At 39.6% G+C, this 27,150-nt stretch overlaps 1 protein-coding gene across 5 annotated transcripts in view; it reads right to left on the bottom strand.

Annotated features, from left to right (window-relative positions):
* The window catches only part of ODAD2 (outer dynein arm docking complex subunit 2), a 93,450-nt gene that overhangs the window by 55,366 nt on the left and 10,934 nt on the right, over nt 1-27,150 (bottom strand). Inside the window, exons 1-10 of one of the 5 annotated variants that reach the window (XM_028750194.2) lie at nt 21,931-22,346; nt 20,262-20,513; nt 18,988-19,145; nt 18,476-18,671; nt 17,519-17,625; nt 17,073-17,209; nt 15,627-15,743; nt 5,677-5,891; nt 4,267-4,368; nt 2,478-2,622 (exon numbers count right to left, since the gene is read on the bottom strand). In XM_028750194.2, the coding sequence (XP_028606027.2) occupies nt 2,478-2,622; nt 4,267-4,368; nt 5,677-5,891; nt 15,627-15,743; nt 17,073-17,209; nt 17,519-17,625; nt 18,476-18,671; nt 18,988-19,145; nt 20,262-20,485 (1,401 nt within the window). In that variant the 5' untranslated portion in view covers nt 20,486-20,513; nt 21,931-22,346. Of the gene's footprint in view, nt 1-2,477; nt 2,623-4,266; nt 4,369-5,676; nt 5,892-15,626; nt 15,744-17,072; nt 17,210-17,518; nt 17,626-18,475; nt 18,672-18,987; nt 19,146-20,261; nt 20,514-21,930; nt 22,347-27,150 lie in introns of those variants that run through there. The other 4 variants (XM_077936812.1, XM_028750196.2, XM_077936810.1 and 1 more) reach the window with 4 other exon arrangements.

Here is a 27,150-nt window from a genome sequence, read left to right as displayed (position 1 = left end):
TAGTACATGAAAGGTACGTTAGCAGATCTGGCGGGGGAGCTGGAGGAACAAAGAGATAGGTCTAATTGGAATGACTAGCTAATTTTTTACCTCTTGCCTAAAAGAACAGATTGCCTAAAAGAACAGATTGGACCAGCCTGGGTAGCTCAGTTGGTTAGAGCGTGGCACTGATAACACCAAGGTTGAGGGTTCAATTCCCATATGGGACATCTGCATACAGAGATGATCTTCAAGGTCCCTTCCAACTCTACAATTTGATAATTCATTGATTCTATGAGATTTCTCAACACTCAGTTCAAGGCCCTGGCTCAGGTGTCTCATTTGTCAGCAATGGCAGTGGCCAGGAAACAGGGAAGCGGGTAGTGGAGCCCAATATGTCATTTTAGGCAGGCAGAGATTCATCTGGTGTGCCAGGGTTTTGGAGATCCCATTGTCTCTCACCATCCTCATGCCATGAGCCCTATGAATGGCCATGCTCAAGGTAAGTTCACCAAATTAAAGAGAAATTAGAGGAAAAATCAGCTAAAAATGAATACATCTGCCTGCCAACAGGTGTAGGCATGGTTGTTGTTTTTTAACACACACGCAATAGCGAGAGGGGAAATCAAACAGAAGTTATCACAGCAGTTAATTAGAGTAAGCATTGCTGGAAGAAATAACTAATCAATTATGAAATCAATTAGCAAAGAAGAATTAATTCCAGAGGGAGCAGCTGTTTAAACGCCGCAGGGAAAGTAAGGGAAGAAAGCAGACAAGGAGTCTGAGGTGGAAGGGTTGGAATTAACACAATATATTCTGAACTGCAAATGGCAGTGAAAACTATTGAGTAAAAGACACACAACAACAACAACAACAACAACAACAACAACCCTGGAACTTCACATAAAAAAAAACAGTAAAATAAGGCCAGAACTGACCAAGTGATTAAAATCTCTTCTTCAAGAAAGGGCAGAAAAAATGAACTGTCACTGAAGACAAGAGGCAACTCAGAAGCCTCGGAGAGTGATGGCACTTTTCTACCTTTCAAGCAAGTGGAAGCATAATGATATCCCCCTAGGGGGTGTCCTAGAGGCCTCTGGAGAACCCTTGGTCTCCCATCATCCTCACATCATGAGCCTATGAACGCCTCATGGCATGCTTGTATCATGTTTCCTGCAAGAAGCAAGTGTGTGTATGGCACAATAATAGTACTCCTGTGTGTTACCTGATAGCTTAAGAACACAAATTTGCAATAATCATCTAATGCTAGTTTATGTTTCTTCATACTTCTGTCATAGTCAAGCAGAAGTGTTCTGGAATTAATTATATATGCTTTATCTGTATAGACCAAGTCTGCTGTTCTTCCTAGTCTTCGAGACAAGAAATGGGAGATAAAAGGCCATGCTCTTTAAATTTAATAGAAATTCTTACATGGCGTTTTCATATGTATGTCATAGATAACATAGGAAAGTAGGGAAAAAATTGAGGGTCTTCCATTTTAAAACAAAGCACAAGAAATAGTTTTGTTTTTCATTATAGCTACAAAACTGATACTGTGGGTCACTGATTTGCTTTTACAGAAAAGAGATTTATGCTGTTGTTGTTTTGCTCTTGTTTAGATCCTTGCTTGTACAAAGATTGCATGTCTGCTCCTGTATCTCTGCATTTTCTTTCATTTTCAGAGGCAAAAATAAATACAGCTCCACATGACAGTCTTTTTTTTGCCCGTTGCAGCAAAAACTGGAATCTCAAGTTTGTATAACTGTCATGTAAGAAAATAAACCCATGAGGATAAAGAGCTTCAATCTGAGTGAATCTTATACAAAGCTGCATACAGTCCTATTTATCACTCCTTCTCCAAATGTAGTTACTTATGTGGACAAAACAGCACCATCCGTGCACAACAGAGATGTTACCAGCAGACCTGGGGAAAATTTCAAGTTTTCTAGAACTCCAAATACTTAGTGGGGGAAACCCCAAACAGCCCAATAAACACTGAGCATGCTCAGTGGCCATGGAATGCTAACAGACAGCTGGGCAGAGGTCAGAAAACTGGGAGGTGAGAGGGTAATTGAGTATCCTGGGAGACGGCATGGCTGGCTGGCTGGCATTCTGACTAGAAATTTGTTGCTGATCCCACTGGTATATTTTGATGTCAAAGTCAATGCATTTTCTCTCTCTCTCTGGATTAGCAAGCTGTGGACACAATCCTCAGTCTGCTGGACTGAGACAGCCTTGCTATTCCACTCAGATTCAACATGCATACCAGCGGAGCATGACTGATGCTGCGACCATAGGCATTTGTTTGGAGTAAAAATGGAATTGCAGGTACTCCTAAAAAATAAATACATTAAAGCTTCTAAAAGAGAAAAATGGTGCAATTTGAATAGCAACATGGGAGAAAAGAAACAAACTGGAATGAAGTTTTGTATTCAGTTAGAAGACAAACATAATTTTATTATTTGCAGCCTTTTAAATAAAAGTTAAAGTTTGTTTACCTTTATATATTTCACTAATTTTTGAATTTGCCAATATTCCGATGGCAAATCAGTGTTAATCTCCTGGTGGCGTTCAGGTTGTTCATCTTCCTCTTCACTCTCTGAGGAACTTTCACTAACATCTTCACTCTTTGCTGGAAGCTTACTAAACAAAAAAATAAATAAAACCACTTACATTAGATATTATGGACAGAAAGATGAAATCTATCAGACAGTTCTGGTGTGCAACTTCATTCTAATGTGGTTTACAGAGAGCCCTTATGCATGCCACACTGAAATGGTAATCTGCATATAATGCATATTAGCAACCTTTCACGTAGTCATACAGGCACTGTTTATTATCATCATAAAACTAGTGTAGCTGTTCGAACACTTGTTATTATTATGATTTATTAAATTTGTATACCGCCTCCATCCATAAATCTCAGAGCAGTTCACGACATAAAAAATACAAGCTAATAAAACACAAAATACCTAATCAAAACAAAAGCAAACCAGTATCACACACCGCCACACACATGTCATTCTGAGGACATAAGTACCACATAACCAAAACACTTAAACATGCATCATCTCTGCAACACCTAACAGTAAGGTATACTCCATATACCTGTCTTGAAGCCAAGACAGACTGGCTTAGCATCTGAGCTCATGCTCTGAAGGACAAACTAGACGTAGGTTGGGGACACATGGAGTGTCTCCTCACAATTTTTGTTTTTACTTTATTGCAGCATTGGGAGGTTCCCGCGTGCCATTTTTTTCTAGTCAACTTTCCCTATCCAAGCAGTTTTTCTCTTACAGAGAGGGGGGGAAATACATGGACACAGTATCGTTTATTTGTGTGCATTTAGAACAGCACACTGAGGTGGGCAGGATCTTTCCTGGGAAAACAGTCTGCAAACGAAAATGTTGAGTACACTCTTCCCCACCCCCCAACCCATCTGCTCCACTAATATTATGTTATAGCTGTTTTATAATCAAGTTGGCTAGTTATAATCAAGTTGGCTAGTCCCACACAGGGTAGGGGATATCTATTTATTTAACATCAAAATTATTTGTTTTGACCCATATTATTATTTCATGTTGATGAACTCTCTGAAATCAGAGAAAGAATGTGACTGACTATGACAACTCTTGGAAGAGAGGCATTCATTTGCTTTTCAGATTTTGATACCAGATCAGTCCCACAACATTAAATAAAATAGAGACACGGGGAAGAGATTACAAAAAAATAAAAATAAAAACTCGCCTGGAAGGGATACTTCAATTCCAAGAGCAAAGGCTTTTTTAAAAATCAATCTGTCCCTGTACCCTGGTTAAGAAATGTGAGCTAAGGAACTGTCTGTTAAGAGCCAAGTTACTGGTACAGTAAGCCAAGCAATCATCTCCTCTCTGACCATGATTGGAAAAATGGTAGCAGATGCAAGTATGAGGCAATCCTGCCAGAACCAACAGGTTTATATTTTCAGCTTGGGAGTTCCCTCTTCGGTCATGCACAGGAGTGGGAATAACCAAAGAACTTTCCATTTCAAAAACAACCAAAGAGTCTCAGTTGATGATAACACAGTCTAGTTTAGACTATTTGATTAGATTTTTTGCTAATTTGAGGTGCTGATATCACATAGTTAGCTTACTGGGGGGTTTTTTCCATTCAAGGAAGAGGCATATAACATTCGATTGGGAGCCGCCCAGAGTGACTGGGGAAACACAGCCAGATGAGCGGGGTAAAAATAATAAATAATTATTATTATTATTATTATTATTATTATTATACATAGAGATTACATACCCTTTACCAGAACCGGGGGATGTTGCTCCCGTTCTTTTCTTGCCTTCTGGAGGGGTCAGTTTCATTTCCTTTTCATCCTTGCTTTCTTTCCTTGCTTTGCCCCTAAATATTTAGTTTTTGTTTGTTAATATGACATTCAACTTTATTGTGAATACACCATAAATGTGTGTGTACATTTATATCTGGAAAAGTTACTTGATCAATCAGATAGATTTAAATTGCTTAATGCCACGAAAAAGGCCAAAAGATAACCTGCTCCCTGCCTCAGGATGTCTTTACAAATTAGCAAGAAGGGCTGCTGAATTTTAAAATGTTGCCCATAATTTAATGCACATTTAAATGTGCACTGAGCCTAATGATTTCAATGGACCTGATCACACTTAATTCTTTATTGGCCCATGGTCATGATATTTAGTATGAAAACACTCAGTTGCACTTTTTCTTCTTTTTTCCCAGCAGTTTTCACAACAATATTATATATACATATTATATATACACATATATATATTTATATATATATATGTGTGTGTGTGTTTTGTCTTCTCTTGGAATTTTTTTAACCAATGATCTGCTCTTGTTTTACACTTGTTAAGAAAAATACAAAACATTGCCCAATTAGAAAAACTAATTAGTTCTTAAAACATCAAAATTCTTTAAAGCCCCCCCCCCATAATACAAATGCAGTGTGAGGGTGGGGCAAGAACTTAAATAAAGATTTGGACATCAAGGAGAGAGTGCAGTCCACAAACCTACTGAACTATGGGGAACCTGCAGATACGGACAATAACAGCATCCAGCAATGAGCCTAAGACGTTCTGTTCTGACCATGACTTGGTTTGGCCTTGGTAGCTGGGCCATTTGTGTGTGTGTGTGTGTGTGTGTGTGTGTGTACACACACACACACACACTATCACAGCAGGGTTGAAAATCACACACATGGGCAATCACAGTAAACCTCCTGGAATAAAACATGTTTTTCTTAAATAAAAGCAAACAAAAAATGTAGGACTATTTAATGCTACGTACAGCATTTTCCTTCTAGCTGGGCAAGTGAGGGAAGTCTCCCTGTGCCAGTACTACTGACCACAGATGCAAGCTGGCTGTACTGAACCATTTGGAAAGAGAACAATAAAATTCTGAGAAAAGGACCATAGATACTGCATTACTGGGGAGTACCGGTAGTATTTCCTTAAAATACTACTATTTATTTAGATCCATATATATATATATATATATATATATATATATATATATATATATATATATATATATATATATGGGTGTTGCCCAGATCTTTTAAAAATAATACTTGAACTTTTTTGGGGGGGGGGGTTTAAAATCACATAGTGCTAATTATTTCTTTTAAACCATTAATTTTAATTGGCAATATCTGTCAAAAGCGTTACATACTCTCGGGAGCCAGGCATGCTCTTCCACTTAAGAGATGGTTCTAATTTCTTGCTCTCAGTAGGCTTGGTTTTTACATGAGGACTCTTAGGCTTCTCATATACATTCTTTTCTGCATAGTCGTAAAACTTTTGGGCTTGGCCATAATCATCTGCCTCAACCGCTTCCATATGTTGATAATGTTTTTCATACTTTGGTTCATCAAAAAAAGTATACTTCTAATAAGAGATGAAAATATTTGAGGGGAGGGGGGAGAACATCACATTTCCACATGAATAAAACATGCTGAAAAATTTGCAAGCTAAAGGAAATCTAGGAAGATTGGTTTTATAGGGGGTTTTTTTCTGTTGGCATATGAAAAATTCCAGCATTCCTCCCGGTTTACAAATGGGGGGGGGGGGGAAATACAACCTCCCTATTAATCAACACAAGATTAAAAATTAAAAATTTAACATTTTTAAAAAGAAAAGATTATGACTGGCAAAATCTCAAAATGGCAACATCCCAAAATGGATCTAATATTGACTTACTAAATAAGCTTGTGATACAAATATCACAAGTTATTAAGAATTAATTGACGTAGATTAATGTCCAGTTTTACAATGCAAAGTGGCTCACGTGAGGAAAATATAAGGAATACATTCAAAACAATACACTTGAAACAGAGCAAAACAAAAACAGCAGAGGATTCAGATGGAGCAGAAGTAGAACCCTAATGGTGTCAGAGAACTGCCTTGCAGGGGCCTTGAGAACACTGACAATTTTTCCTCCTAGTGAACAAGCCTAGGAGTCATGGGAAATTGACCAAATGCAACTCGGAAGAAACGTTACTGAAAGTTTTAAAAGAAATTAAATTCTTCAGGGGCATTAACTATTAAACAATCTATAGTGCATTGCCATCGGAATGGACAGTGAAAAATGTAAAAAGTGGAAAACCTCTAGTAAAGAAAGCTCGCGCGTGTTTTATATTACGTATTTTGTGATCTATGCTGTAGGCCGCCCAGGGTCTATTGATGAAGGGCGGTTTATTGATGATGATATTATTACAGTCGTACCTCGGCTCCCGACAACCGAAAACCGGAAATGACTGTTCCGGTTTTCAAACGTTTTTGGGGATGCCAAATGTTTGGCGTGGCTTCCGCTATTGTTTCCGGCATGCCTGCACAGCTATGAACCAATCGGAAGCCACACCTTGGTCTCCGAACGTTTCAAAAGTCAAATAGACTTCCAGAATGGATTCCACTCGACTTCTGAGGTACAGCTGTATTATTATTATTATTCCTAATACACTTGTACTAAAAACACAGCCGGACCCAGCAAGTTAGAGTCTCCATATAGGGGAGGCACTTTACACCGTATTTGATTACAACACCCCTCTCTCTAGCCTATACTAGATTTGGGAAGTGTTTGGCCTTCCAGATGTTGGTCAGCCCCCATCAGCCTCAGGCAGCATGGCCAATGGTCAGGTTTGATGGTAGCTGTAGTTCAACATCTGGAAGATCACCAGGCATAGGCAAACTCAGCCCTCCAGATGTTTTGGGGCTACAACTGCCATCATCCCTAGCTAACAGGACAGGTTGTCAGGGATGATGGGAGTTGTAGTCCCAAAGCATCTGGAGGGCTGGGTTTCCCTGTGCCTGGCCTACACAATAGTTGCACTTGGATACATTGGCTTAATAAGTCAAAAAATCACAATAAACCACAACAATAGCAGCAACAGCAGCCTTTTCACAGCACGCCTTTCAGGATACAAATCTTCCCAAGACCGTGTGCAAGTAGCATTAAACTACTTTTAAAAAAAATACCCACAATAAGCATTAATAATATATTTAATGTATATAAATAATAATATATTACTATTATAAATATATTAATATATTAAATATATTAATAATATATTTAATGACTCTTATAGAACATTACAGGTTGCCAGATTCCTGAATTCAGTTCTTTCATATAAAAGACTTCATGGAATGCTGCATGACTATTAAAAATCTAGTAAACTCTATCCACCATCTTTATATTCAAGGCCACAATATGGTACATCTAGAGATTGTCAGTAACGTGAAGGAGATTATGCGTTGAAATATTTTAGTTGATATTTTAGAATGTAAAATGCTATTTTATTTATTGATTGGTTTTCCTTGTGGGCTTATAGCCGAATAAAGTATTATCTATCTACTTTTTAAAAAAATACCCACAATAAGCATTAATAATATATTTAATGTATATAAACAAGTCTTATGCTTGTGCTCACAGCCCTTCCCCTCCTCACTTCTCAGCATGCTTCACTTATGCTAGGATGTCTTCAATTAGTCATAATCTCCCATCACATCAGATACCAAGTTCAGGGGGGAAAGCCAGGATTTTAAACCATATTTTGAAGTTGGTTTAGGGACTTGGCTTGTTCCAAACTTGGTGATGATATTCTCCCAGCTTGGATGTAACGGGAAACTAAGTGTAACTGAAGGCTTCCTGGTTTAACTTCGGCACAGCAAGAAAGATGCGGCATCTTCACAAACGAGGTCGTGGGAACTCTGTAAAATGTAGTGACTGAGGACTAAGTAAAATGTGATGTGAGACACATGTGCTACCATATCTACCAGCAGCCAAATGGTTTCCTCTCCACGTTGACTACTTCTGGGGAGTCTTCCGATATTGGCAAAAGGAACCATATTTCCTGGCACTGGAAAACTAATTAAATAATAATAATAATTCTGAAAATCTATAAAATACTCTGCCTGTATTTAGTTTTCAAACCTTTCCCCCCCAATATTACATTATATTATTTATTGTGTTTTATTGGATTTCCTATCCCATCTAATATGCCATTATATATCTGTAAGGAGATGCTTAAATATTTCCCAATGTTGAGTTACTGGGCTGCATGGACCTGCCTTCCTGGAAAATGACCTTGTCTGGGAATTGAATCCACAATCTTTCCCTCAGAGTCTAAGTAAAAAACATGAATTTACAATAACAATCTTTTGCATGGATTTTGACTACTGAGCAGACAGGCACTACTGTAGTCTCTATTTTTAAAAATTAAAACCGAGAAAGAAAATATGTAGACATAGAGAAATTTAGATTATAACATGCGGCATAAAAGAAAAAAGAGAATACAAAGAAAAAATGGAGGAAAATAAACCAGGTATATTATCCATCTCTTGCAGTGACAGCTAGGGAAAAAACAACAAGAAAAGATCTGTCAATAAAGTAAAGGAGGGGACAGGCTTTAATTACTGGCTTCCTGTCATTATATTTTCCTTCTCTTTTTGTGTGGAGAAGTGCTATTTTACAATAAAAATTTGTGTGTGAGGGGGTTCTTTTCAGGAAAAAAATTAAAGCACCTCCCACCTCTGCCAGTATAGAAACCAACACTGAGACAATTAAGAGAACCTATTCTAGGGTCAATAAACATGCTATTAATTCCTGATATTCCATCCACATTCATCAGAATACAATATAGGTGGAACCTTAACACAGGAAGTTATTAGGTAAAGGCACATTTATAAACCACAAAAGCACATCCACCCATCCACATCTGCAACTGTGTTTCATTGTTCCCAAAAGCCACAAATCAGATATGAATAATAATAATAATAATAAATTTTTATTTATATCCCGCCCTCCCCAGCAGAAGCTGGGCTCAGGGCGGCTAACAACAATCAAAATAATCCAACATTCTAAAAACATTCATTATAAAATTAATTAAAATCAAATTAATGGAATAAATGTGGGATGACAAAATACAAAACACAGAAATACATCAGCTGATAATTATGTCTTCTGGATGCTTCCTCAAAGGAGGACTAGTGGGAAACGATGGATGGCTCTTGTGCCTTGCTTATGGTAGCCTTATGCTTTCTGGGGATTTGTTAATTTCAGTTAGGTCTAATTTCCCCTTTTTTACATGGAGGTAATCTAAAGTTTTCTCACTGCAATTTCATTTATGTTTAACATACAACACTTTTATTTTGTTAATAACATCTCATCTTTTTCACTTTGTTTTATATATTAGTACTATATTCCATTTAACCTGTGAGGACTGAAACATACTGTTTCAAAAGGAACTCAATAAGCAGGCAAGTAGGAAGAAGCCATAGACAACACACCATCAAGAGAATTTAGACTGTTCACATTATTCATTATTGTTCTTCTCACATAGAAAGAAGTGATCTCTTGTTATCCATTGACTTTATCTGTGCTCTTTAATTAAAGCCTGAGGATATCAAGCTGTCCAACAGTAAAACTTGTTTACTGAAAACATTTAAAGCACTTTTTCAGCAGATGCACACACATGGCTACTTGCTGTATAAAATACAGATTTAAGAAATAAAATGTTGCACTACAAAAAGTACTTGTATAAAAGGTATTAAGAGTTCCTGTGAAATGTTTAATATGCCCATAGGAAACCATACAACCCAGGACATAAGTGGCAGCATAGCAGGGTGGCAAACTATCCTTTCCTAAGACTGGAGTGTACAAAAATGAGACAGAATTAAGTTTATCATGTACTGTAAAATCAAGATAGTGAGGCTGCAATCCTAATCTCACTTATCCAGGATAAAGCCCAGCTGAATTCAATGGGGCATATTATTTCGTATACATATTTGGGATCCCAGGCACAGATGGCTTTGCAATTGACCGTTAGCTACTTCATTAACTTTGTCTCAAAGTTGCCGCAAGAGTCTTTGTCGGTTTTGCTGCAAAATACTAACAGGGCTACTGCGCCTCTGGAAATTCATTAACTTTGAAAAGGAACACACAGGGCAAGTGTTTAATTTGTAAATAACTGTTGATGTCCGAGATACACTACACATATTTCTACATCGGTGGATGACAAAACAGAATAAATACTTGTGCAAAATAAAGCAGCAAAATGGAAAATACCGGATGAATGAGAAAATTTATGTCAGAGTGGACTGAGGCATGCTCGTACATCCTTATCAGCAAGTAGGATTATTTTGGAAATATCCAGCCATTTTTGAGCTGCTCTTGTTTGCAATTAATGTGTTCAATTACAGTAATTAATTTCATTTCCAGTCAGATCCCTTGTCATCTTTTCCCCTAGGAAATAAAGCAAGAGAACTACTGAATTGTTACATTATATTTTGGCTCTGGTTTCTTCAAGTTTTATTTGGTCAGCCAGGGGAGGTGTAGCCTGATGATAACCCTGCAATTTCTTTTTTCAAGTTTGTGCAGGGTTGAAGTCAAAGGTGTCCTTACACCTGTAAGTGACAGGCATACTGTGCTCATGGAAGACCTATCTTAACCTTTTCCTAGGGGTCCCACCCAGCGCAGGTAGCGCTGTGGTCTAAACCACAGAGCCTAGGGCTTGCCGATCAGAAGGTCGGCGATTCAAATCCCCACGACGGGGTGAGCTCCCATTGTTCGGTCCCTGCTCCTGCCAACCTAGCAGTTCGAAAGCACATCATAGTGCAAGTAGATAAATAGGTACCGCTCTGGCGGGAAGGTAAATGGCGTTTTCGTGTACTGCTCTGGTTCGCCAGAAGTGGCTTAGTCATGACCCAGAAGCTGTCTGTGGACAAACGCCGGCTCCCTCAGCCAATAAAGCGAGATGGGCGCCGCAACCCCAGAGTCGTCTGCGACTAGACCTAATGGTCAGGGGTACCTTACCCTTAGGGGTCCCAGTTTGGCCCACAAGACTGTTTTCTCTAAGCCACACCCACCTGCCTCACAAATGATATCAGGGCTGCAAAGGAACTATCGGAAGCATTCTAGTGGGCACCTGGTTGTTCCTCTGCAAGCAGGGCCAAATACATGTCTTGCAAGATTTATTCCAATCAAATCTTTGGTTAAGTATGGGAGCCCTTCGGTTTTCATGCATTTCAAAACTGAATGATGCGGCTGGGGGCAGCGACAGAGAGAGAACCTCAGTACTCTAAGGTTCTGCAGTCATCCTTTTCAGTCATGCCCCCTTATTACAGTTCCTATTTCTTGTAGAGGGCAAAGGAGGCACCAAAATTTAGTTTTCCCCGCCCTCCCAAGACTGCACAGTGCAGTATACCAGTTTGTTCCTTAGAGTACTCTTGTACACATAAGGCACAACATAGGAGAGGCAATCTGAATGAACGAACAAATCACACTCACTGGATCAACTCGGATTAGTCTGATGCATATGTAACTGGGCAAACAGCTGCAGTTTTTAACATCAGGATCAATAAATCTTGAAACGGAGTCCTCCCAACACTTAGAAAGGTAATAGATATTATCCAGAGCATGGAAAATTTCAGACTAAGAGAATCTACAGCGCAGAAGATGAGATTTTTAAGACTCCAAAAGGTCTCTCTTCTTCCTGTTCCTCTTAAATTGCATGAAATGTGCAAACAGGAGGCAGTTTTCTTACCATATGCTGTAAAGCAAAATTATTCCAGACCTCACATGGTGGAGTGACTCTCTGTATTTCTGGTCGACACCATATATAACTCTTAAATGTGTTGGGCTTCAACAATAAACAGCTCTTTCCCACTGTAATACTATCTTCTTCTTAATTTTTTTTTTTTTAATGTTCGATAGGAATTTAAAGCAGACCTAGCAGAAGCATTAGCTTCTCTGTCTTTTCTCACCAGTAATCCAAGCACCAGCCTCCCAGTGCCTGAAAGTATAAAGGCTAGTGTTTCTGGATATATCTATAGCACACACACATATATTCCATTTATACCAGGTTAACTGTCTGCAAAGAATCCCAAGACTGAATTCTAATTTTGCGATACTGATGAGAATCCCCAGCATCTCCTCAAACACCTACCGCTTCCTGAAGAGAAAGCATAACTATTGAATTACTTTTAAGTTGGCACTGTGGATATACCGAAAACCTGGGTCTCTGTTCAGGAAAAAGAGAAGATGGGACTCCTAGTTTTGAGTTTTTTTAAATATATAGCTCTAATGAAAGCAAGGAGGATTGCCAGTTGCTTACCAAACATTCAGCGTACGCTAGATTTGGCATAGTATTTAGCAGAATATTCCTTATCTTACAAAAACTGTCAAGTGCTACTGGAAAGCCAAGGCAATTCTGAATGAATTATCTAGGCAACAAGTTGTAGCCTGCATTTTCTTTACTTAAAAATGCCCCTGGATTATATTTGGGAGCTCCCAGTTTAATAAGGAAACAATATTGTCTCTGGTAAAACGGAGAGTCCAAATCTTAAATTTCTCCTCTGATTGAATATTGAAAAATACAGTTTTCAGGAACTAAGTGTCAATTTAAATAGGCTCTATCTTTAAAGCAAATTTGCGGTTTTTATATCCTGCCATAAACCACTGAGTGCAATGTTTCAGGATTCTTTAATATGCATCTGTTTACTGCAGCCTTGTGCTGCACTGAATGATGTCCCCAAATACAACAGCAGCTTTTAGGGGGGTGGAACTATGGAGGGAATGACAGCTAGCAGCCCGGTGTTCAGGAGCATAACACTCTGTTTAACCTGGCCATTAAAAAAACAAAACCTTATAATGGTTCTCCCCACCCTCTGCCAAACCGCAATCACTGAAAACCTGAAGACAGTAGTCTGCTATAAGAACTATGTGACACTGTTAATTATAACCACTGTGTGAATTTTACTCTAAGGAATAAAATGTGTTTCTTATCCAGATTAGCCAGGAATACTTAGATTTTAGAACTACTTAGCACGGTGGCAACACATGCTGTGTGAGCTGGAAACACCCCGACTGTGTCTGACGTTTAAACCAAAGACAATTCTTGTAAAAGGAGAAATATTCCTTTTATTCAAATCATAAGGGGCAAAGCTAAAAAGAGGAATGGTTTTGATCACTGAATGCACTGTCAAAGACAGTTGACCTTTTTCATTAAAATACGATATTTTCCTGCTTTAAGAATTGGATGTCTGCTCAAAGAGAAACCATGTGTAGGACTCTAAAGGAAGAGCAGCAGCTATTTGCCAATTGCTGCAATCCTAGGCAAGCCATGGAAATAAGTTGATATAGCTTCCAAAGAAATGTGCTTAGGATCTGGGTGAAAAGTCCAGAATCAATGCAATGTATATTGGCAGAAGTCCAGCCTTACAAAAGAGAGACCCCCTTCAACAACTTGTTTATCTGACCTACACATGCACAAACTGCCTTTGTCGATTTAGGGGAAACTGATGGAAGAGAAGCCACCACCACTGGAGACTGAGACATGCCGGCCGGGTGTCCCTGCTGACACCTGTCCCTGTCTCGCTCTATCTGGAGCTCTGGTGGAGCAGATTCAGCCTCTCCCCAGCCAGCCTAGTGTGTGCCTGTGAGTTAGGTGTCCCATCTGGCACGAGCCAAGCTGGTGAAAAGCTGCTTGGCCTCTCCTGGAGCAACCGCTCCCCACTCACCCTGGCCCCCTTCCTTCCATGAGCAGCAAAGGCCCCTAATGCTTGGAGCCAGAAACCTCATTTGCCACTTCTTGCTTCCTGGGCTGGAGTGGCCCCCAAAGGTGAGAGACCCCCCCCCCCAAGGTGTGGAAGTCAGGGAGAGGGGAGTGGCAGTGCAGACTCAAAGGCAAAAACTGTAGACCTGGCAACATCTTTAGGAAGACTTACAGTGAGAGGCAGGCAAAGTTTCTGCCAAAAACTGCCTTGTGAGAAGAGTCTTTTTCTTGATAGTCTTTATTTTGCTTTATTTGTTTTTTTAAAAAAAGGAATTAAATGTTACTTGTAGGCTGCCTCAGAAAGACTTGTCTTCTGAAATATGGGATGTAAATAATTGTAATAAGGATAATCAAACATTTTTCAGTGCACAAAATCCCAGCAATTTTTTCCAATAAGCCACAATAAGCCTTTGACCAGGGATCAGCAAACCTTTTCAGCAGTGGGCTGGGTTCACTGTCCCTCAGACCTTGTGGGGGGCCAAACTATATTTTTTTTGGGGGGGGATGAATGAATTCCTATGCCCCACAAATAACCCAGAGATGCATTTTAAATAAAAGCACATATTCTACTCATGTAAAAACACGCTGATTCCCGGACCGTCCGCAGGCCGGATTTAGAAGGTGATTGGGCCAGATCCAGCGTCCAGGCGTTAATTTGCCTACCCATGCCTTTGACTAAGGCTAAGTATATTCAATCTAAAGAGCTCTTTTCCTGCTCCCACCTTCTTTAGTTGGAAGTCAAGGGACTATACAGTGGTGCCTCGCAAGACGAAAAGAATCCGTTCCGCGATTCTCTTCGTCTAGTGGTTTTTTCGTCTTGCGAAGCAACCCTATTAGCGGCTAAGCGGATTAGCGCTATTAGCGGTTTAGCGGCTTAGCGGCTATTAAAGGCTTAGCGGCTTAGCTGCTAAAAGGCTATTAGCGGCTTAGCGGCTTAGAAAACGGGGGGGAAAGCAGGGGGGAATCGCAAGACTAGCAAGACGTTTCGTCTTGCGAGGCAAGCCCATAGGGAAAATCGTCTTGCGAAGCAACTCAAAAACGGAAAACCCTTTCGTCTAGCGGGTTTTCCGTCTTGCGAGGCATTCGTCTTGCGGGGCACCACTGTATTACACACTTAGGTAACAATTACTTTTTAGAATTGTTTGCATAACTTGCAGTTCTACTATTTTGAACACTGTGCTTTTATCCTACGCTTTTGGAAACTCAGATTTCATTCATAATGCAAAATAAAACCAGCTCAATTCTGCAAAAAGGTATATAGAAACAGATAAGTCACTAAGACTTTGATCCTATACCCATGTACCTTGAAGCAAACCCCAATGAACAACTACGAAATATATGATTGTATGGTAAAACTTATTTCCATATCCCTGTAAGCCAATCATTTCTAATACTTTGTGTTTCTGTGTATGTGCCTCGGGTTGTTGTTGCTGCTGCTGTTGTTGTTTTACAATCAGTGCATAATTTTTTTGGAAAAATAAATAAATACCATCCTAAACATAAAAACAATTCAGCTGTGTATCTCTGCAAACTGTTATGACAGGTTATTGGGGAGTAAGTCTGAAATGCATACCTGTTTAGCCATGTTTTCTACAAATGTTGCTGATCTTTCCCTTAAAAACGTGACAAGATCTTTGTATATGTCACTCATTCTCTCGTAATTGATTTCATTCTTCTCTTTTTCCCTTCCCTGTAAAAAAAAAAGGAGTAGTTTACTTACTTCCCAGTCTTGCATAATCTCACAACCAAAATGTTTCAGTCATCAGAATCGTAGACTTACAGTGAAATCCTATGTATATCTGAGACGTAAGCTCTCTTGAGTTCAACAGGACTCCCTAATATAGGTGTTCAGGATTCTAGTCCTTGTCTTGAAATAATACAGTGTGGTTCAGTCCACTCTGCCTTGAAATTGCATGAGGCTGAAGGTGAGTGCAAGTTGCTCAACACAACACTCAGTGCAACATTAGTCCACTCTTTTCTCTCCTTTTGTCACAGCTTCTCTCAGCAGTATCATTTATTTAATTTATTTATTTATTTATTTATTTATACAACGATTTGTATAATAAGCATTAAAACATCTGTGTGCTGAGTTAATTTGGTATTTGAAAGCCTCCCTAATTTAAAAAAAGGTGGAAATTACTCATGTTGGATAGCATGACGTGGACCTTTAAACACGGGGGAGCATTAGTTTGACATACACATTCTCAACTGTTTGGAAATATAAGGCTAAATAAATGAGTCACTGAGCACTTTCTCTGGTACAGTCCCTTTTCAACCGGTGTAAAGGGTTAAGCAGAAGTAAAGGTAAAGGTAAAGGGACCCCTGACCATTAGGTCCAGTCGTGACCGACTCTGGGGTTGCGGCGCTCATCTCGCTTTATTGGCCGAGGGAGCCGGTGTACAGCTTCTGGGTCATGTGGCCAGCATGACTAAGCCGCTTCTGGCGAACCAGAGCAGCGCACGGAAACGCCGTTTACCTTCCCCCCAGAGCGGTACCTATTTATCTGCTTGCACTTTGACATGCTTTCAAACTGCTAGGTTGGCAGGAGCAGGGACTGAGCAACGGGAGCTCACCCCGTCGCGGGGATTCGAACCGCTGACCTTGTGATCGGCAAGTTCCTAGGCTCTGTGGTTTAACCCACAGCGCCACCCGCTAAGCAGAAGAACTAGCATCTAAATCAGGGTTTCTCAATCTTTTTAAAATCTATGTCCCCCACTTTAGCTAACGTAAAAATCCCAAGCCTCACGCCTTCAAACATGGCTCCCCTAATTATTTTATTGAAATTTTGTGACTTTTTTTATTACTTATATTCATATACATATTCTTTGGAAACATTCCACCTCTCCCAAGTTTGTCATATGCCCCCTGGTTGAGAAACACTGATCTAGGTTAATTGACCTGTTCCCATGTTTGGTTCAGAACTGGCTGCTCATAGACAAATGCAACTTATCTGAAGTTTTGGCATGTTCTTAACTATAAATGCCATCAAGGTTTAGTCTTGAATATAAGTATTACTTACTCCATTTAAAAATACTCCTGCCGTGCTGCAAGTGACGTACATAAGATCTGTGTCAACTGGTTTAATGGCCAAATAGCAAATTTCACCATGGACTTGTCTCCAAGGTGGGGCACGGCATCCATTTGAAAATTCATAGTCTGTAATCAAACAACAGCAATGTTTGGCCCATATCTGTGATGTATATGACTAGCATAGAGGCATGAAATCATTTTATTAAAATAGTAAATGTTGTTAGTATTAATACAAATGAAGAGTGAAATCCTGAGATATTTCATCAGTCACTTTGGAGCTCTTAAAGAAGGACATGAGGGCAAAGGCAGAGTGAAATTCCTGCTGAATGGATGCTGATAAGCCATCTGACAATGTAGGCACTAATATACTAGCCTATGTTTTCAATGACTGTGCAATTACAAAAACATGATATGGATAAAAAGTAGAGTTTGGACCTGATGTATATTCCAGTGATTCAAGGACTGCATCTTCTTTCGCTCCCGAGAAACGTTTAAGGAGTTCTATTTCATTTTTCACAACAGCTGGAGTTAACCTCACTTCTCTGTAATTAGAATAAATGAGTTATATTCTAATAGTCAAGCAGATATTTATAGTATTAATGGGGAAGAAAGGAAATGTTGGGTTTTTCTTAAACCAAGGCTTCCAAATGGACCCTTAATATACCAAACAAGGCCATTCAGCTGTTGCAACCATGTCACTAGCGACAGTGTTGTTGTTCTTAAATTTAATCACATTTTTCTCGGAAAGGGAAAATCTGGATTTAATAGAAAGTTTAAAATCATATAGGTTTTGTGCGGCCTTGGGCACTATATACTGTTCTCTCAGTTCTGTGGATCTCTACAGCTGGCATTCAGAGTGATATTGTTCTTCAAACTATAGGTAATATATAACCAGCATTAGTAGCCATTGATAACCTAATCATACATGAATTTGTCAGATCCCTTTCTAAAGCTGTACAAAGCCACTACTATATCATGTGGGAGTGGATTCAGTTGTTTAGAAATAATTCATTTTGTCTGTCCTGAACTTATCTTAAGATCATATTGCACATATTTGTACTGCAAGATTATAGAAAACATTAAAGATATTTTCATACCTTTTATTTTTGCAAACCTGAAAAAATCCCTTTCAAATTACTTGGGTTTCAAATTAATAAAGTTAAGTGTAAAACCTTCTTTGCTAAAACTAGTGGTTTTTTTTCTGAGGGTACGCAAGGGAACGCAGTACTGGCACCTCCCCCCATGTTAAAAGTGTGACACTTACTATAACATCTTACATAAAGGAGGTCTGCATGAGAGGTTTAGGCATGAAAAAGTGGAATATATATATATATATATATATATATATATATATATATATATAGTAACAAATACTATCTGAAATACACTCACTGTGAAATCTGTTTTAAAGAGCTATTAAGTAGTTGCATATCCAGTTGCTGGAGAAGTAAGGAAATCTTCATTTTCATTTCATTATCAGAAGCCTCTTCTTTTTTCATTTTGTCTAGTAAACGAAGCATGGACATATCCTCTCCTTCAATTGTCCCATAACCGGGGCCAAGAATTTTCACAATGGGATCTCTGTTGGCTGTAAAGAATTCATAGTAGTGTAAGAAATTCAGATAAACATCACACCAGGAAGTTAACAGGCAAAGTTCACATGAAATAACTTTGCATGAATAGCACAGGGTAATGTTTTAAATAGGCCTAAAGGTGACTCAATTTTAACATAGTTTCTGACTTTACACAAAGATAACTATGGGATTCCCCTCACAGTTAGTCCTTGTCGTACTTTATATTCTTTTTAAGGCAGGAAAAAGGCAAAACATGGATGGGGTCAAAAAAGCTGCATCCCTGTATGGTTGAGAAACTTCCAGTTGTGTGGGCAAATAAGTCTTGAATACCTTCAAGGCATGCACGAGTTTCTTTTAGGCATTTTTCTCCAGCGACACGTAACAAACGAGACAGTTGCGCAAAACTGCGAACGCTGATATTTGATCCTTTGAGCAGGAGCAGTGGCTGCCCATCTTTGTCTAATTCTTGAGACTTAGCTGTTTTTTCACTGGTAGAATAAAACAACAACTTAATATGCAAGAATTCACAACAACTGGATTTATTTTTTTTAACAGACCACACCTATGAAAACAATTTTATAATAAAGCATACATAGCATTGGGAAAAATTGCAAGAGAGACCTAAAGTTGTAATATGAACAATGGGGAAAAGTGACATTGAAAAAATTTAAACTTATGTCCACCCCAGTTCATGTAGGTTGAAGGTGGGCTTCCTATATCATAGCACATGCTCTTCTCCTTCCAGTCTATGAGAATATTTCCAGAGACAACGTCAGCTTTAATCATATGTTTGTAAATCGCTGAGATGTTAGGTATTCACTTAGCAGTTGTAATACAGCAATTGCTAGTAAAATACTCACCATTATGATTGCGGAGAAGGGTGAACATAAGAGAGGACTCATGTATTGACACTTGGAAGCACAATGTATCTGTGTCTGGCATATTATCTGAAGAGGGTTATATGGAGGCCTCCCAGGGACATGCTCTGTCCTCATCTCAGCAGTGTCTCAAATGCACAACAACACTTCACTTTTCCCATGGGAGTGAGACCAGGTTTCAAATCCCCACTTGGCCACTGGGTGACCTGGGGCCAGTCACTGCCTCTTGGCCTAACTAACCTATCTCACAAGGCTTTCTACCCTTCAACAGTCATTCTTCTTCAGGACCTCTTTAATATGCATGCCTGGTCAGAGCATCAGTAAACACAGATACCTATGGGTACAACAGAGCCAAAGATAAGATTTATGTTCCATTGCATCAATGACAAAGTGCTTAACTTGGGTTGGAATATCCCCTTTACTATCACTACAAGAATTGATGAGCTTTCGTCACCATGAATCTATGCACAGGCTTGTGAAATCTATTGAATTCCGTATGGTGTGAAAATGTAAGTGCAAAGTAATAGAAGGAGGCCCCAAAGGGGTGGAATGGGAAGTTACAAATCACAACATAATGTTTTCCATTCTGCCTACTTCCTACAGCATCTATACATAGAAAGCAAGAAATGTTGATATGTGATAAAGGAGTGATAAAGAACAATAATATGCGGGCTTCACTTTTTACACTTACATTATTTCAGAAATGGTCATTGACCTTGGTCTTACCTGACTTCATAGCCTGACTCAAACATTGAAGGCTCTAGTTTTGTCTGCCATTCAAGTGGTTCCTTAAAGACAAAGGCAGCTTCTTGAGGATGTTTGTTGCTAAAGCTTTCCGTAAACTTAATGATTTCATTCAAAAGTGATTCATTCAGTGGTGTGATTTCCAATGTTCCTTTTCCAGATCCGGCAGCAGTCCACTGAGCTGCTCTTGTCAATGCTACTCCCATGGCGTAGGCTCATCCCAGTGTCCTTTCCCTTCACAAAAGGAATATAGAAAACAAAAACTTAGCAATATATTTTGTATATAGAACTGCACCAGGGTCCAATGAAGATAGATTTTGCTGTTGCAGCAAAAAATGCAAGGTAAGGTGGCACGTCTAAAGGCAGGGGGGACAAAGCCATCCACATCTCCTGTCATGCAATCCTCTCAAAACTGCTTACTACTAGATTTTATAAATGCAGTAATCCCTAGTCCTGCAGAATCCCAGCACACTCTGTAAAGGGTATTGATAGCTGTACGAGAGAATTTTAGCCCGTACAGCTTTTCTCAGCTGCACTTGTACACATTTCACCTGGCTCAATTTCCTCTTCTCCGCAGTTTTTAAACACACAGGTCTACTCTCTTTTGCACCTAATGCACAGGATGCCATTACCACACAAAAGCAGTGAGGTTGGTTACTGATATGCTTGCTATATGTGAGGAAAATTCCTGACATGTCCCAGCTTTCGGGGGTAAAAATGGCATCAGGCGGGAACATTGCCAAATCGGCAAAACGTCAGGGGAAGCCCTGGATGTATGGCAATGCAATGGAAAAAGCAGTGGAAGCAGCTCCAAAACCTCCCCTATTTTGGGGGGAGCAACTTTGCGGGTGTTGGGAATTTTACTTTTTGAAATATGGCAACCCAAGTTACTGAACTTCAGGTTGAGCTGGGAACGGAACGTGAGTTTTCCCATTCTAAAGCTTTTTTAAAAAGGCAAGAAAACCCAGCACTTGTTATAGCAAAGTACAATCAAACATTAAATTCAGCCATGGACTTGGGAACTTATAATGAAAGTGGGCAAAAGGGAAGTCACCACCACGCAAAAAAAACCATTTGTAGGGGATTCCTTCTCCAATTTATCCAAAAACTTAATCTTGAACTGGTGAGTCAGGACCAACTGCTGGGTCACAACTGGCCGAAGGCTGGCTCATAACAAGCACACCACCCCTCCAGAATAAATAGCAACTCAAGTGTACCGGTAATTAAGAAGTGGATCCCCAAACACATGTTGTGTTGGGGCAAAAGCTCTCTCCTGGGTCTGAAAAGGCTGAAGACGACCACTGCTCTAAATACCAGCCAATCTCTTTAGGACAGTCAAGGATCAGCATTCAGAAAAGAAGCTTTGTAATGATACATATAAATCCATAATGAGCAAGACGAGAGGACCAGGAACAATAAAATCACTAGCAGTAACCTAGAATTTCATTCTCTACACCTGTTGCTTCATAGCACGATGCAGTTGCTGGCAATTTCATGGTTTTCTGGTTTAGCTAAAAGGACAGGGGATGATGGTGGGTGCAAGAGCCCAGTTGCCAGACGGGCGCCCCCTAAGCATCCCCCCACCCACCCAAACACCCACCCGTCACTGGCAAAGGAAAAGGGGGTGCTGAGGAGCCCCCCGCTTGGATACCTTCAGGAAGATGAGGAACAGCTATATAAATGCACACACACAAGTATCTATGGCCACGCAATCCCGGTTCTCCTTATCCCGGGCTGAGCTGGATCCGCGGAGGCCCTTCGGGGACAGCAGCCCGGCGACCTGGACCAGAAACAAGGCGGGGGCACCAAGCCCGAGGCTCCCTCGCTGCCCCTCGTTCCCCGACCGACTGACCGGAGCGAGCCGCTTCCGGATTCTTCCTCGGCGACCCTCGCAGGTGCCGCCGCCGCCGCCGGAGAACAAGCGCGGCGTGGTTGCCATGGAGACCGGAGGAACCAGAGGCCTCCTGTTGCTAGGAGACTCCCGTCAACAAAGGCAGGCGCCTCCTTCACTGCCATTCCTCGGCGGGGGGTTCCTCCTAAAAGCACCGCCCTTCCGAAGGGGAGGGACGCATCTGTGGCAACGTGGGGGGTCCCTTTCCTCGACTGGCTGCCCGAGACGTCAATCGTCTCGCCCACCACCCTCCCCGCCAACCACGCGGCCGCGCGCGCTCACCCGCTGTACTGCAGGGAATCTCAAGGCCGTGTTTTATTTTTGTTTTGAGAGGGTGGCGGCCTTTTTTCTTGCTGCTGTTGTTAAATGACGGGGAATCATCCAGAAGCCCTTGCCGCAGGTCCTCCAAGATCTGCCAGGGCATGCTTGATCTTTCTTTTGCCTAAATAACTGTGTAAGGATGAACACTTGGGTAACACCTAAAATGCTTGCTTAAAAAGTCAATCATCACTTCATGGTGCGTTTTTGAATTCATAATTTTATTCTCTCCCGCACCCCCTGCCAAAAAAGGTGAACATAATTACAAACCGAAATGGAACTATAAAAGTTACAGCAACAGCAACCATAGAATTAACTCCCAAGTCCCAGTGTTTCAAAGATTGAAGTACAACAGCAGGGATATATTTCACCATGCATTGTCCCAATAAGAATATTTCCCCTTTATAACATTTAAATGCTTTTTTACTATTTGAATTCGGGCTATTCATATTTGGATGGGGAAAACATCAGTGCATATATTTTTTTCAGGTATACAAAAGCGACAGTGAAATTGGGATTAGACAAAATGGATTTTGGGGATCCTCTCCAATACTGTTAGGTTCAGTTTGGCAGAACGAGGGATGTTTAAACAAGTCAAGCTAAGTGAAGAAGCTTAGGCTGATAGACTCTGTTTTGTTGGGGAAATGGGCCTTTGCATAAGTAAAGAGTTGATAGTGTGCAAATGATTTGTTGATGCAGAAGCAAATGGACAGAGACCTTTCTGGATGAGGTTTCTTTTTCCTTCCCTTGTCTGGATGTGATGTGATCAATGTGTCAGCCAGGCTGTCTTGAAACGGCACAGAGACCTGACTTGCTCTGCATAAAAATCCAATGCTAGGGCATGGGAGGGGTGGTTCTCCTAGTAAGCTAATGTGCTCAGCCTGTGTATGTGTGTAAATAAACATTATGTCATAAAAATACTACCAGTCTCATTTATCTTCATTCCAAGAGAACCAACCCCAAGGTATGTGCTGGGATCACTGAAACTTCACCCTGCTCAAGAGTGTGTAACAAGGAGGGAAAGACACAACGGAACAAACACATGATAGTGTAAGAGAAGAAATCTATTTACATATTGTTAGACTAATTACCTGTCTGAGCACAAAAAACAAAAAGTAGCCATTAATAAAACACAAAAACTTAATAAAAAAGACTAATTTATATTGTATTGTGCATGATCTCTCTATACAGTATAGAGAAGGAATGAAAACCAAGTGGTGATAATAGAAAATTGCTTCTCTTCACTTTGAGTTGCTCAGACTTGGCAGGAAAGCTGCTGCAGAATCATACCCATCCAGTCTCTGAGCTGTTTGCATAATTTTGCCCATGTAATGTTGGCTGTGAGATGCAAATGGAAGATACAGACATTGTAGGAGACCAAGGGATTGTTTTGACCAATTTAGTGTAATAAGACCAGTGCAGGACCTTTTCACTACATTTATATGAAATTAAATTTATATTACCTTATGCCACTGGATACTCCCGCCAGGCATGAAACGATTTCTTATCTTACCTTTTACTACATACTTTGTAGCGTTATGGAGGCTATGTTCTAATGGCTAAGCAATTTGTCAATATCTGCAAGCCTCAGGAAAAGGGTTTCCAATTTTCAAGAAATGCACTTTCCATCTGAAGAGCTTGTACTGTCTGCATAAGATCCATTACCTAATGAATGACTGAAATATCCCAATAGTTGTATACCAGGTGTATAAATGTAGATGCCTGAGTAATTTTCCAATTTGGACTATATGAAACTTTGGTGCTATTAACAAAATCAAAAGTTCTTTAAAAGTATAACATTCAGTATCTTTCAAACCCTATTCAAAAAGATGTGGGGCCTAGGGGAATATCATGGCCTTTGATATTTTTAATCCACTCCTATACTTTTTTTTTGCCAAAATCCTTGAATTTATTTAAAAGACCACCATATATGCTTAAAGGAGCCTCCCTTCCCACATTATTTCCAACAGACCCTATTACTCTTTTTACATATGTATTGAATGTGCACAGATGTTACATACCACCTGCTCAAAATCTTATAAATTAACTTCCCTCAGAGAAGCACTTAAATGGGTTTGTTTTTGTACCATATATCTGCCCAATCCTCCTCAGTTATTTCCATCTCCAAATCCTTCTCCAAGCTTAACATATGTTGTTTTCTTTTCTTTTTTAAAGTGCTTTGCAAAAAAACACACTTGTTCAATTCTGAAACCAAACCCTTCAAATCTACTTAGCAGCCCCCAACAAGCGCTCAGACCTAGTCAAATATCTACTTGACTTCATTTTTACAAAGTGCTTCTTCGCTGGCAGGCACTGGGAAAATGAAGCTTGATATGTTTTACCATACATGATTATTTCTCATATATTCTAAATTGATTGATAATATATCAAAATGTATCTAACCCACATCTGTTACAAAAGTTCTTTCTTGAGAAATTCTGGACACCTACATAGATTTGCCCCCTATGCATATTTTGCTTATATCCACAAGCTGATGATATAAGCTTGTATCTTTTCTCTATACGAGCAAACATAGCGAGAGTTGTTCTTTATTTCCCTCAAAATCCCTTCAGTGCTTGTCAGTATGAGTGTTCACCCAGACAAAATTTGCCTTGATATAGTCGGATGAATAATTGGCTTGCCAGTTCCGCCGTTTCCATTGGGTATGGTAACCCTATCCCCTGATTTAGGTCTGTTGTCCAGATTTAAAAATAGCCGGAGATAAATATACAATAATCACTGCAGCACTTTCATTTTGTTCTGTAGCCAAGTTGTAAGTTCTTTTCTGTTCACTGCCTCAGCTGGTCACCTTTCATTATCCATGGAGAAATATGCTATGAAAGACCATTGGCAAAATAGGGTATATCATTTCAGGAGGTGAAATTTAATTTTTGCAAATTTCTTCAGGGAGGAATCTTAAAAATATGTTTTGGGTGTGAGGAATTCCCAACTGCTATTATTTTTGTGATTGGACAACATTTAGCTTGGTAAATCTACGTTTGGTTAAAAAGCACATTAACTACTCTCGGAAAACCAAAGAATTTTAATTTTAGCTTCTGAACATATCAGGTAATACTAAATAACACTAAACAACAACAACAAAATTTCAAGTACTTGGCAATCATTTTTGATGGTTTCCAAGCAATTTTACACACATTTACTTACCAAGCAAAACAAAATTATATTAATTTAACCCAAATATCTTTTGAATTCCTAAGTCATGTTACAACTTTTTAGCACCCTTCATTTTTTAAAGTTGAAACATTCTATATTATTGATTATTATTATTATTATTAGGAATTATTTAGTATTATCTGACATTTTCAGAAGGTAAAATTAGAATTCTTTGGTTTTCCGGGAGTAGTTTATGTGCTTTTTAACCAAATATGCCTTAATACGACAATAAATCAGTCAGCCTCTAAAGTGCCACAGTGCTTTTTCTAATGAAATCTGTTATACTACTCACTATGCTCTGAAGATGACACGGTTATTGGCATTTAATTTACCAGTATATAGGGCATGGCTGAATTCACAGGAATGCTAGACTTAACATTATTAAAAAGTGAAGAGAAGGCAGCTCTTTTCCCTACTAGGTTAAAAAATATCAATTAGCATCATGGGGCTTAAGTAAACAACTTCTTGCTGGCTCATAATCTGTTTATGAGTCAAGTTGTGCTTGGAGGCTCTTAACTTAGAACCAGAGGCAAGTTTGTATATTTTTCTTTGAGGCATCCAGGCAGTGGAACACCACAAGTTATAACCTGTTTTTAAAACAGCTTGCATGGAGCCATAAACCTCAGATGTTGTAGGTCAACTGGTGTGGTCCACTGACTTCAGTCTGTGCAGATCTTCACAGCCCTACAGTCACTGCACAAGTCATGCTCTTTCAGTCAAAATTCCCCACACCTGGCAAATGCAAATGAAAACTTTTAAAAAGGTTTCCTAAACCAAAAAGGAAACATTCTTAGAACACATTAACAATTCAAATGCTGCATGGATGTAATAATATGACATATTTTATTCAAGCTTATGCTTGGTTGAGGTCAATTATTTTCAGAGACAGCCACAATGTTTTGAGGATATTCCACCAGAGGAATGGGTTTTGTGGATTTTGGGGTCATGTGGAAGCATTGATTGTGTGAACTGGCACCTGACATGATCACACAAAGTGTTAAGTTGTGGGTGAACATATCAGACGACACAGCGATTCTTCAAACAGCTCTTGTTTATTCACAGGCCAGAACAGAACTGAAGGGCTCAGTCAGCCTGCTTATATAGAGCTCCAGTACAACGTAACTGTAACAATTTTCTAAAACTATCCAATCACTGAATGTCACTTTCGATCCCTTATTTGCATAACTATCTACAGTATCCCCCTGCTGGCCCAGGGTCAGAACTTCAGTACATAACATCAATAGCAGCAGCCACATGACCCCACCACCTGAGCCTATCATACCTCTGCTTTTTCCCAGAGGAATAAAGACCATTGGTTGCAGGAGCTGACCATTCAAGGTGCCCATTTTTGGTACCCACTGCCATTTATAGTGAAACAAGAACACCCATATTTTCCTCTACGGAAACACGGCCTCTTGACTAGGAAATAGTTGGGTAATATTTCTAAGAAATATTAACATCTCAACATTCATCATTACACAAATGCAG

The sequence above is a fragment of the Podarcis muralis genome, chromosome 12, assembly GCF_964188315.1.
Source record: "Podarcis muralis chromosome 12, rPodMur119.hap1.1, whole genome shotgun sequence".
NCBI lineage: Eukaryota > Metazoa > Chordata > Lepidosauria > Squamata > Lacertidae > Podarcis > Podarcis muralis.
The sequence above is the reverse complement of the archived record's forward strand: the minus strand, read 5'-3'. Positions and strand labels throughout refer to the sequence as shown.